This window comes from Neolamprologus multifasciatus, chromosome 2 (assembly GCF_963576455.1).
Source record: "Neolamprologus multifasciatus chromosome 2, fNeoMul1.2, whole genome shotgun sequence".
NCBI classification, from domain to species: domain Eukaryota; kingdom Metazoa; phylum Chordata; class Actinopteri; order Cichliformes; family Cichlidae; genus Neolamprologus; species Neolamprologus multifasciatus.
In genome coordinates this window covers 31,850,191-31,863,377 of record NC_140440.1, presented here as the reverse complement: position 1 = coordinate 31,863,377, position 13,187 = coordinate 31,850,191, and the positions used below count along the sequence as shown (strand labels likewise).

Here is a 13,187-nt window from a genome sequence, read left to right as displayed (position 1 = left end):
ATTTGGTAACATTGATGCGATGAAGGCCTGGTCTTACATTTTTTCTTACTTTGTTGTGTAAGTTCTCACTAACATTATGCAAATGAAAGAATAGAAATAGCTGGACATATCTACCATGAATGTCGTTATTATTTTCAGCTGGTCTCAAGGTTTTGAGTAATTTTTAAGTTTAGTATCCTTGTTTGTTTTCGGAGGTACTCTCAGTTTGATCATTCCAGGTTTTTTTTCATTCTTTATTTTGTTTATTGCTAAACTTTAATTTTCAGTCATTCCTTCAGATTGTAAGGAAACACTTCTGGTGATATTTTAATTCTAGTTTTGTAGTTTGCATTTATGATATTTTATTAGTCCCCTCAGTGTTTCAGTGTTGGCATTTCCCTGTTTCACTGTTATTCATTTTCTGTTTTACTTTGGTGATCATCTGTTTCCTGCGTTAAACTTTTAGTTTAACTTCCCCTCCTGACCCATTGTCGTTGATTGTCTTCACCTGTGTGATCACTCTCACTTGTGTTGTTACCCTCTTTCATTCAGCTCTTTTGTTACCTCGAGTGTATGAATTGTCCAATCCTTTACTTTAGTCTTTGTCTTGCTGTCTGTTGATCTTCCTTTGCGGTCACCATTGTGTACTCCTGCATTACTTTTTGACTTTGCCACTTTGTTTATGAGTTGTGTACTTCCCTTATTATCTCATGTGTATAAATAGTCCGGTCCTTCTCCTTAGTCTATGTCCTGGTGACTCTTAATTTTCCTGCGTGTTCACCATTGATTTAGATTTTGGTATATCAGCTTAAACAAATGGCTTTTGGTCTGCCTCCTGTTATCCTGCCTCAGTCCTCACCAGTTTCTACAATCCAAATTCATAACAGTGAAGTGAAACCACACTCGTGATTGACAACTTACTAACTGATTAGGATACCTGGATAATACTCCTTTATGAAATTTAGAATGACCAAAATTTACAAAATGAAATTAATATTAAATTAATATTTTATTCAGTGTGGCCTGAAATGAGTGACTGAGCCCATGAAATCCTCAAACTTGAGGCTTTGGGGACATTTTCCCAGAACTGTTCAACCATATATATGGCCACCTGGTGGCCGTTAAAAAGTTTAATGTCAGTTTAAGAAATTTACTTACTGGCTTTGCTTTTCAGATCAAGAGGTAATGTCCATCTTTTATATTGGGTCTGATTGAACCATGAACCTTGGCTCAGACCGATTAATTTTACATTTATCGACCTCTTTATTTGAAACGTTTGCCAAGTTTGGCACCTACCATTGTAACACGATTCACTATAATTCAGGTAAACCATAATGGCTCACCTTTAAATGTTATTATTTGACGTTACTCTCATAGCAGATAATGATGTGAAGATGAAAAAATTAGACAATCAATGAACCAATTAATCAAGACTACGTATTCAGATATAAAAATATTGGCATCCACTAACATAAAACTTATTAAAATTATGTCTCAGTTATTCAAATGATCTTCTGCCATCTTAAATAACCAAATATTTTGGGGTATTGTTGGTTTTTTTTGGACAAAAAAAAATTGATTTCAAAGAAGAATTTGGCTTTTAAACTTGGAGATCTTCATGCGCTTCACATTATCACAATGATTAGTTCATAAATCTATAATTATAATGTTGTTAGCTGCAGTCCTTCGATGATGTCATTCAAAGGTGACACTGCTATTGAATCATCTTTAGGTTGAAAAGTAGCATGGTGGGTGGATGCAGTGCCTACATTAATCATTTGAGATGACAGCAGCACTCCAGTTAACAAGGTAAAAAGAACTAGGCGGCAAGCACCCCCCCCAAGACCAACCAGACAGAGCTAATGGAGAAGCAACAGAGAATGACAGCGGTCGGCTTGGGCCGGCATGGAGATGCCAGATACGGGAGGGATGATGAGGAGGGAAGCCATTAGAAATGAAATTAACAAAGGAGGGAGGGGTGGGCGGGGAGCAGGAGGAAGGAGGAAGGAGCGATGCTGTAGAGCGGCTCTGCCTGGGACAGCGCGTGACGCTTCCTTGTTTTTTCTAGTCAGTCGACTGAAAGCAACAACTGTCAGCTGAGCACAATCCCGAACAACAACGGAGACAGAAACACTGTCATAGAAAAGATGGTTTTACACTCTGTGGCGGCACTGTATGCTAAAACCATCTGATCTGACCTTCGTCACCAGCTTCAGCTCTCTCTCAGACTATCAACGTGACCCTGGAGCTTCAAACAGCCTCTTCTTCCTGTCAGTGAGACCAGTACAGGGCCAGGCTGTTGCTCGGTGCTAAAAACAGCCGTGCCACTCAGGAAGATCAAACTATCCAATGGGTATGCACTCCTGTGCTGTTGCTAGGCCCCCTCTCTCTTTCTCTCTCTCTCCTCTCCAACTCCCCCCTTCTCTGGAGGACATAACACAGAAAAATGGCTGAATAATAAATTCTAACTCAATAAACGAGGAGACAGCAGCTGCACTCAGACAGAAAGCCCCTTGTCTGAGTCTCACTTTTTCACTGAGGGAAAGCTGGTGGACAAACATGCATAGATCAACACGAATGCACGCGCACGAGTGGAGCAACAGTGTATTCTGGATTTTAGCATAATTGGCCATTGAGAGATGTAGCTCCTCTAAAATGCACCACCTTTCAGACTGTTTTTACACAGCGTGCGAGCAGCACTAGTGTTGTGATTCTGTGGTAGAGGAGCGAGAGGGGGTGAGGAAAGCAGCGGCAGAGATGCTGGAGCAGTACAACCGACTAGCCCACATCAGAGGTGGTGGAGGAACAGAGAGCATCAGCTGAGCCGCTTTACGAGAAATTATGCCTGGTCTGAGCGGAAACAATAAATATCTGGAAAACCAGATGTCATTCCCTGGTTTATCTAGCTACAAATAGACACAGAATCTGTATTTAATTATTAAGACTCATGCCCTGTTATATCATTTATACCATGGCCAAAAAAATCTGGCTGAAAGGTTTATGACCCAGACAGTAACCAGACACATGTTTTTTCACCTCTAAATCAATATGGTAACATTAAACTATAAGTTTTTTTTTTTTTTAAAAAGACAGTATTTTACATGGAGACAGTAAAACGGCTAATTAGCTAATGTGCCTATTTGGGGGGTGATATTTGAGGCAGCCAAATGATACATAGTAATTCATAATCAGAAATAATAATAATAAAAAAACTTGACTTTGTGATTTTCAGTTTAAAATATAAAGCTACTATCAAATGTCACCAGACATAACAGAGCTTTTATTGTGAAAATCACAGGCTACACCGAAAATTGAATGAAAGAGGTATAACGCCACATTATATGAAAAAATTCAGCTCTTGCTACTTTAAACTTTGATATTAGTTCAAGAAAAGCTAAAAAAGTATCCAAGTAAAAAAGCCAAAAAACCCAATAACAAACAAACTGTTTTTTGTTTTTTTGATATTAAAGCAAGAATTGCAACTATATTAAAATATATTAACCCTGACATCTGAGCCACAGAGGAAATCACTAGTGCAAGACTATAGTTTTGAAGCAGATGACAATTTCTATTAATTAAAACAATTCTGATATTAATACTGAATGATATTTTATAAATACACAGTTATATAAATGCACAGCTTTGATAAAAAAGTGTAAATGCTGGGGTTTTTTTTTTTATTAAAAAACGATCTATCCTTCACAAACTACCACATCTTTCACAGACACCGCCTGACTGCACTACTGTCTGTTCATGCTACTCTGCTGCATGTGCTGCAAACACTAATAAGACTATTTCTAAATTACTCCAATCATATTTTCTCTATTATGTTCTTTGGGAAAAAATGATCATAAAGTTAAAAGTTATCATATAAAATGGTGCATGTAGGAAAAGATAAATATGGTGTCTCTAATACATCTGTAATTGCGCAACATCAGCCAAGAAGCTGACAGACAGACAGATATACAGAATGTCTCAGCTGGGCTCTGATCTATTACAGGTATGGAAATGATTGTCAGCAGTTCCTCTTTATCATACAGTAGACTATCTAAACTACAGGGTGTTTCACTATCACAGGTTTTTCCCAGCTTCCCAGGCCTTTTGGAGACTAACCAATGTTAAGTACAAATAGATAAGAAACTGAGTCAGTGTTACTTCACTTAACAGAATATTTTTGGCATTTGTGAAATAAAAATATATTTTAGTCTTGAGTAAATGAAACTGCCACTCAGAATAACTGGTTAAAAATATTCTGTATCGCAGTCTCGGTGGTTTTCCTTTTTGGGGGAAATGCCAAAAATCCTTTTGGTGAGCCTGAATTTTCTTTCTTTATATATATATATATATATATATATATATATATATATATATATATATATATATATATATATACCTGAACAGGTTTTTTTTTGTACCTCAAAATAGGCCTTTGGCCACAACTTGTCACAAACAGTGAAAGGAAAGTCTTTGTTACCTTACTTACATTAAGTTTATGCACTATGCTGTTATTTCCGGCAATTCGATAGACGAAAACGTACTTTACAGTTAAGTAAATAACTCCCAACTTAAATAGCTCAAAAGAATTTTATTACAGTCTTGGTGATTTTCCCCTTAGGAGGAGGCCAGACGCTCTTTACAGGCAGTAAACCCCTGATGACGTGTTCTTATCTTAGTTAAATGGTGACAAAATAAAATATGTCATTTACAGCAGTTTTTCTCATGAATTAAAAAGGCCATTGTGGGACGTGAAGAGAACACACTTTTCCTTCATTATACAATTTTTTAAAAAACTACAGAAAAATGTTACTAAGACTTGAAATAACACACGTCCCTATACTTTCCAGGCCCAGAATCACAGAGATTTACACTATAAAGATAAAATTAGAATATATTGTTAAGTAAAGTTATGACCAACTGACATAGTTTGATAGGTTTAAGGGGTGGACCACGCAAATCCTAACGTATCGCTACGTGATGTGTTTTTCCTGCTATAGACGAGCAAACTCATTTGAAACACCGCACAAAATCCTGATTTGTGTGTACGTCAGGATGTTTTTATATGTCATTCAGCTATATAATACTTCACAGAGCCAAAATCCATTGACTTGCTTGACATGAAGCACAATGAACGTGGAAACAAACAAGCTGTATTAGAGCAGCGTGTCTGTAGCACAGTTACCTTGAGCGAATCAAAGCAGGCGATGACTCGGCCGTTCTCCACATGGCAGCTCCGTGAGGGATGTGCAAACTTACACTCAGCGTCAGACCGCGAGCAGGTGCCTCTCTGAAACTCACGACACACTTCCAAGGTCAGCCATTTGGTGTCTCGTCCCATGGTCATGCTGACAGCCATCAGAGACGCTCGCAGACGCTGTGCAGCGGCGGTGGGCAAACTGACGGAAAACTGTCTGATGAGAGCAAGGGTGACTAATGGTGATTCAAGACAAAAAATCCCCCAGCACAACACAGAGGAAACAGAAGCAAAAAGATTTTCGGTTTCTCCTCAGTGCAAATAGGCAGCGAGTCCTTTTGGTTGGTGTATTTTGGGGGATGTTTATTAGTTCTTCCTGGGAAAAGTGGCAGCTGAAGTCTCACTGCAGTGAGATATATAGAGGGGCTTGACTGCGAGCAGAGGCCAGCTCTGTCTCAAAAAAAAGGAAGAAAAAAAGGAAACTAATCTGAGGGCATCACTCTGGCATGTCGCTTGGATCGCAGAGTCGCCGAGCGTGTGCATTCACCTGTATCAGCCCGCTGTAAATCACCACTACATTCACGTCAACATGGCCAGGCTGGGGCATTCACTGTAGTTCTACTTTAGTTATATTTGGGCAGCCTGACAAGGAAGCTAAAGATTTCTTTAGAGCAAAACAAAATAAAACAAAACAAAAATAAAACAAAAAAAAGACAGTCTTACATGGAGATGTCCTTGTAATGATGAGACGAAGTGGCTGCTCAGCTCAGGGTATGCTGGGACTGCAGCTCAGCAACGTGGGATGGATGACTCTGTGGCTGTCAGGATAAAATACAGCCTCCATTCAAGGCCAGACACACACCGTCCCGCTGTAATCCAGCAGACTCGGCAGACGTACCCTCGCAGTAGGCACTTTGGAGTTCCACTTCCTCCTCTTACTTCAGTCTCTTTCTCATCCCTCCTTGTCCGTTTCCTATTCTTCTGCTGTCATCCTCCTCCTCCTCCTCACTGACCTCTCTGCTGCATGTCCTTGCTTGCTGCCTTGCTGTGGATTGCAAAAACAGAGTAGCGTTAACAAAACACCAGCCTGTTGAGGAGAGAACGTGACTGTAGAGCTACAACCTGGTGTGGAGTTTGTTTAAACGGAGGGCGACGTGGATCACGAGGCAGGGAGGGTGGACGCGAAACAGCCAAAGAGGAGAAGACGAGGGCAAACAAATAGTGTAGCAGGGAGGGAGGCAGCGGTGAACAGGAAAGGGCAAGCTACAGTATGTCTTGATTAAGTGATACAAGAGAGGGAGAGGGAGAGAGAGGATGGAGGGAGGGAGATTGCAGGCAGTGGAGACGTCACTTTAACTCCGGTGAGCTCCATGGAGCAGAAAGTAATTGACTAACTTGACATGAATCACGCAGAAACACACAGCGGATAGAGGTGTCCTTGAAGTGGCACAGGTTGGCACGCTGGTCCACACAGATGAGTGCCAGACAGTTATTAATGCGAGGGGTAGAGACAGGAAAAGCAGAGCCAGGGCAGAGAGAGAAGGGGTAGTTCATCACAACTGCAGCTGCTGTGCTCAATGCAGAGCAGCAGCCAATCAGGCAGACTCTTACAGGCAGGCAGGGCACGTGACTAACCAATGACAGAGCGGTTTAAAGCTCAGCTCCTCCCTTCACACAGCCTGTCCTTGTTCCTCTCTGATTTTTCCCCCCTCCTCACTGATACAAGCACAGTCATGGCAGTCATGGCTGAGCCACATGCTAATATCCACGCTGTACAAGAGCCCTGAGCTGAAAGCAGACAGCTCAGTCTTCTCACAGATGTGGAGGAGTTATCCAAACTGTGCACTCTGCTGCAGCATGATGCAAGGATGATGCATGCAGCCTGTTGTGCTGCTCACTCTGAAGGAGCAGAGTGACGTGTCCGGACACTAAGTGAATACAGATACTGATCAGAGAGGTGACACATGCACACAGAAAAAACTAGCAGCTTCTCAAGGGAAGAGGAGGTCCAGACTGCATTTCGGGGGGGACTTTTTAAATTGTAAATTGAAAAGAAAGAAGCCTATGCTGTTTAAAACCTGAGTGCATGTCCAATTAATTAAGAACAGAAGAGATGCAGGAGAGAAGGAGTGCAAAATAAAAAATCAAAACAGGGGAAGGAGGACAGGGCGTTGGAGCAGATATTATCAGTCCCTGCGTCTGATGGCGGCAGACACAGACGGAGGAAGCGACGGGGGGGGGGGGGGGGGGGGGGGGGGGGGGGGAATGTGAGGGAACGAGTGTGTGTGTGTGTGTGAGCATGCAGATACACAGCCCAGAAGGAGAACACTGCAGCAGAGTGGGAGACGGAGGGATAAGGGGGAGGTGGGAACTGAATTGATACACCCACCTTCAAACACAAGAACAAAGACACATCCCAGCCAAAAAAAGAGGAATGAGAGATGAGCAGGTACAGCAATTGCTTTGCTTGCTTTAACCACTCTGCTTGTCTGTGCCTCTTCTCTCCTCTCAGCCTACCTATAGATCGATAGAAACTTTTCTCAGGGGCACAAGGCAAGCACCTCCTCCTCCTGCAGCTCTGCCTGTCCTTCATTCAGGTCCACATCAGTGTCAAACGCCTCTGCTTACGCACATCCTGACGATGCAGCTCAGCAATATGCAACACGCATCATCAAAATGCTCCTCAGCAACACTCCTCGCGCTCGCCACACCAGACACCAAATGGCGCACAGTTGCCGTTACAACCATTCTTGGAAAGCTGCATTGAAAAACTGGCTTTCCTCCAATGTCAGCCTAGTTTACACTGCACTGGGCAACTTTGAATATACACAGGAACAATTTTTTACTTCCTCATACAAGCTGCTGGGACTCTGCTTTCCTCAGTTTGCCTCTTGCCTCTATTGAGGCATTTATGGATACAGCAAGACAAAGGGAACAGTTAAAAACAGAGAATTAAAGCCATGGAATAATGTGTAAGTGGGTTAAATGTGACATGGCCACTTGGGGGTGTTAGTTTGTTTGTTTTTTTACAGCATGGTCATAAACAGACCAGTGAGCGCCTGAGTTAGCAGACCTGACATTTTGCAAGTGATAAAGTAACTTTTATTAATTAGTTACTTATAAGTGGGAGCTGCTCCTACATCACTGAGCATGTAAATGTAGCTAAATGGAAAAGAACAGATGACTTTTACTGCAAACTAAGAGTATCAAATTATTCAGAAGTACTCTGAATGAACTGACAATCCTTTCCTTTCCTAGTGGATATGTGTGACGCTCTTCTTGCACGCTAATACTGTGAGCTACATGCAAAATACTGCAAAATTCCCATATAACCCTAACAAACTAGTACATACTTTAACACTGTAGGTTAGTGCACGGCTGTGCATGTTAACTTAGTAAGCACCACTGCCCAGTATCCTGGCAAAACATATGGTAGGGGACTATAGTAAGCAAACATGTACCTGCTCATTAATACTGTTGGAAATTTTAAAATGTCATCTTCATCAGAAACCACACATTTCTTTGCAGAAATTTCATGGCATTCATTCCAATAAGTGTTAAACTACTGCTTTGTTGCCCTGTGATGGGTAGCTTTCCTGTAATAAGCTCCAACCACTTCACGGCCTTGAATTAGATAAGAAAGCTGGATGAATGGATGGATACTAGAGAGAGTACAAAAGGTGGATCAAGTCTGAAAAGTGAAGCTAATGTAAGAAGTGCCCGAAACCTGCATTATTTTTAATGGTCCATAGGGGACAACCTCTCTGATTATAAAAAGACTTCTGGTTGTGTAGAAGCCTATGAGAAAAAAAGTGCTTGCCCAACTTGATCTATGTCCTCAGTAAACAATTTCCTATTGACTTTATTGAATAAAATATTGAATTTAAAATCCATCTCACCACATGCAAGGTCCCGTTTTACCTCAAAGACCTCATAGTACCATATCACCCCAGTAAATAATAATAATAAATAAATAAATTTTATTTATATAGCACCTTTCAAGATAAAATCACAAAGTGCTTTACAGAGGCAGAAAACAGACATTAAAATCTAAAACAAAACAAAATCAACCAAAAGCGAGTTTAAACAAATAGGTTTTTAACTGCTTTTTAAAAGACATGACTGAGTCCACAGATCTCAAACTCAAAGGGAGTGAGTTCCAGAGTCTTGGAGCCACTGATACAAACACTCTGTCACCGTAGAGCTTTTCATTCTCAGACTGCAGGCTTACTTGTTCCTAGAGTACTTAAAAGTAGATCGGGAGGCAGAGCCTTCAGCTTTCAGATCCCTCTTTTGTGGAACCAGCTCCCAGTTTGGATTTGGGAGACATCCTCTCTACTTTTAAGATTAGGCTTAAAACTTTCCTTTGTGATAAAGCATATAGTCCCTCAGCTGACCCCGATCAGGTGACCTTGAATTCTCCCTTAGTTACACTGCAATAGGTCTAGGCTGCTGGGGGTTTCCCATGATGCACTGTTTCTTTTTCACTGACTATGTGTTAATAGAGCCCCTGTCATTTAATAATTAGTTATTATTAATCTTTGGCTCTCTTCCACATCATGTCTTTTGTCCTGTCTTCCTGACCTCACCCCAACCGGTCATGGCCGAGGGCCGCCTCTCCCTGAGCTTGGTTCTTCCAGACGTTTCTTCCTGTTAAAAGGATGTTTTTCCTTTCAACTATCGCTACTCATAGGAGGTCATCTGATTGTTGGGGTTTTCTCTTTCTATTTTGTAGGGTCTTTACCTTTTAATATAAAGTGGATTGAGGCGATTATTGTTGCTATATAAATAAAATCGAATTGAAAAACACTGAATTTATGAGCTGAACTGTAAATTACAATCACAACAACACACCTCAGCATTCGTTGGCCTGTTGCTGTTGGTAAACTGATGTCCTTTATGTAAAAAAAAGTAAAATTAATAAATAAATAAGACTGATAGATGTTATGTATATGCTAAAAATGGGTCAAGCGTTATCCCACTGCAAGGTGGTTGCTAGGCAATGTGATGGAATCATAATGTATTAAGCACAATTTATCTTTTGTATAGTAAACGTTATTGTGAAATAAAATGGATGGGGTGTTTCTATGAGGTTTTTTTCAGGTCATTTTAGCCTGTTGCTAGGAGGTTGTTAAGCAACATGATGATGACATAATATAGGGCATATCCAAGAACAGGGGCTGGCAATACATCTTCCCTAGAGGCCACATGACAAAGCTGAGATTGTCATGGAGGGCCACACCTATAATTTGAATTTAATTCCGCTCAATGTTAATTTTAGTTCTTTATAAGCTTATTGATGCGGCCCTCTACAACAGTGCCAGTTTCATATGTGGCCCCCTTAAGGAAAATCAATTGCCAACCCTTGGCTAAGAGCCTCCTAAGATTTATCTATTTTCTAAGTTTCGTTGCCCAACTCCCGATAGCGTAGAAAGACTTTGCAGACAAAGAAACAAACACACAGTCAGACAGACAGAGACTTTGTGTATTATAGTCAGATTATTAGAGTTGGAGAGGAGGATTATCCAGGACGCACCATGATCACTGGAATGAGCATGCACTGTAAGTGGTTTCTTTGTCAGACCCACACCTTTCCTCTTCATATATAGCTCTAAAACACCATGAAAACACTTGAAACGGTGTAAAATGGTCAACCGGTCAACCAGGACTCATTAACATACTACTGCAGCTGAAAAACTGTAATCTCTGTTAAAAATAGTTCAGCTAATAAGACATTGACATATCAACAGTCTCAATGTGTTTTTAAACACAGTCTAGAACTGACATCTACTGCTAAGCTGCTATGTTGCAAAACCCGACCTACCACAATAGATCTGACGGGAGGAGACCACAAGACACACGAGTCGAACAAAAAGCCAATGAGCACGGAATGAAGAAGCAGACAGAGTGAAAGGATCGACTAAGAAAAAATGAAAGAGAAAGAATTTGACTTCAAAGGTTCTTACACCTAAATGCTGATCAGGAAACGTGGGTGTGATACTGCATACTTTAGTTTTATTAATGTTAATTATCTGCTCAAACACCACAGATAACAAAGTGCTGTTCAGTGATTAAACATAATATATCCAGGAAAGGGTTTATTATGTGTATAATAAAATAATAATGTCTTAATGAAGTGTATATATGCACAATTACACTGACAAATAATCCCATTTGCAATGTTGGGATACAATGACTTGCATTTTAAAGACTAAAGCATGAATATCATGCTTATAAAAAGTAGTTTATGGCCATGCTGACACACCAAGAGCTGGAGGTGATCCACCTTAATTCTGGTTGACAGATAAACTGATTTTAACTAATGAAACTAACTTTCTTAAAATACATTTCCTTGATTCTCCGATTAATTAATGATTTCCAGATACTTTTTGTCTTCATCTTTGCACTCATGTTATGACTAAAGTTCATTTGGAGGCAAGCGATTCTTTATAGGTCAATTCATAATCAACACTGGCTTTTTCACCATTGTGGCAATGTTGGATTCACTTATTTTGCTTGTTAGCAAGCAAAGAAACCGCGTGCAGGTGAACAAAGGAAAGCAACTTCAACATTTTAGACTTGTGAAATGAGAAACTAAAGTCTTGTAAGCAGCTCTGCTGGGAATCTGCAAAAGCAGCAGGCACGTTTAAGCTTCTGCAAGTCTGCTAAGGCCCGTCAGAATAAGTGGCAAATAAGACTGGGTGAGTTAGTGGACACCACTGCAAGGTCACAAAGAGTCAAACAACTGATGATTAAGGGCTTTTTTTTTTTTTTAGATAACTCTTAAGGGGGAAATCTAATACTATATCATCTGTAGTGGGAACCAGAACATTGACATCATTTTGCACTTTTGCTTAAAAAATATTGATCAATGCAAAAAAGAGAGGATGAGCCCACTACAATGAGGACTACAGCCGTCAGTGTGTGGGGTCACCTGCGCAACCAGGGCTACAGAAACGAGCCACGATGACTATCTAATTAGAAAACTGATGATCTGCATTCCTGCTTAGTTAAAGTCGAGCTGTACAAACGAGTGTACATTTTTTTTTACATAAATAATCTCAGCCAATGTGGCACAAACAGGTGATTACAGGGATGCAGCACGGTGAATAAATACAGACTGCCCTAGTTATAACAGTGATTAAACCGCTGCCTGTCCTCCAGGTGTCTGCAGCGAGCAGAGGGGCTCAAGGAGTCAGCGGGTGGGGGTCAACACGTAGGTGGCTCACGGATGGGGGAGGACTGATGACGCTGGCTGCTGTTGACACCAGCGCACTGCGTCCGTCATCAAACAGGGTGCACCGACAGCGTAACCTTCACCGGAGCTCTGACGTCTGCATTATGTCTAGCCCGTGGGCCGGCTGTCACCTCGACAGACACACTAGCAGGTAGCCTAATACCAATAAAAATGTACAAGATACAGAAAAAACAATCCAGTGTTTCTTTTGCATAATGGAGCATTTTAGCGTTTTCCCCAGCGGTCCAATTTGAGTGGCTTAAAACTGACCTTTCTCTGCTGTTTTGTGTTTATTTTCAGTCGTTAAAAGCTGAGTGTTACTGGTTAATGCTGCATGTTGACAGAAACAACAACAGAATAATAAAAGCAGGGTGGGTGAACTTCCTACATCTGATCATATATTAATGTTAGATTGAGCGAAAATGGCCTTTAACCAACCGGGGGAAGACCGTGTGGGATTTTTAAAACTGTACCCTGGAAAAAATGTTTTGGTTTCACACGAGAATCTCTGAGTTTCCTGTGGGAGTTTTTTTGTTTAATCTGGAGTTTCCTCATTCCCCCAAAGCCTGGTGATTTCTAGGGCACAGGTAGTTATGAAACGAAATACCAAAGCTGTGAAAGCACATCACTTATCTGCAGGTTACAACCCAGCAAACAGACAGCTTTTTTTTAATAGGAGTGCACACCAGGACAACCTCAATGAGCAGGTGATTGATTAAAAAAAGTGAACGATCCATAAATCAGAATGAGAGCAAAAGCCAGCAGCCAGGAGCGAGAGAG

The 13,187-nt window shown here is 40.9% G+C and overlaps 1 protein-coding gene across 9 annotated transcripts in view; it reads right to left on the bottom strand.

Annotated features, from left to right (window-relative positions):
• The window catches only part of mbnl3 (muscleblind-like splicing regulator 3), a 38,226-nt gene that overhangs the window by 23,512 nt on the left and 1,527 nt on the right, over nt 1-13,187 (bottom strand). For 5 of the 9 annotated variants that reach the window (XR_014875679.1, XM_085170040.1, XM_085169992.1 and 2 more), the window contains exon 2: nt 5,159-6,215. Coding sequence is in view for 8 of the 9 variants with exons in the window: in XM_085170040.1 (XP_085026166.1) it covers nt 5,159-5,332 (174 nt within the window). In the remaining variant the exon portion in view is untranslated. The other 4 variants (XM_085170000.1, XM_085170008.1, XM_085170023.1 and 1 more) reach the window with 4 other exon arrangements.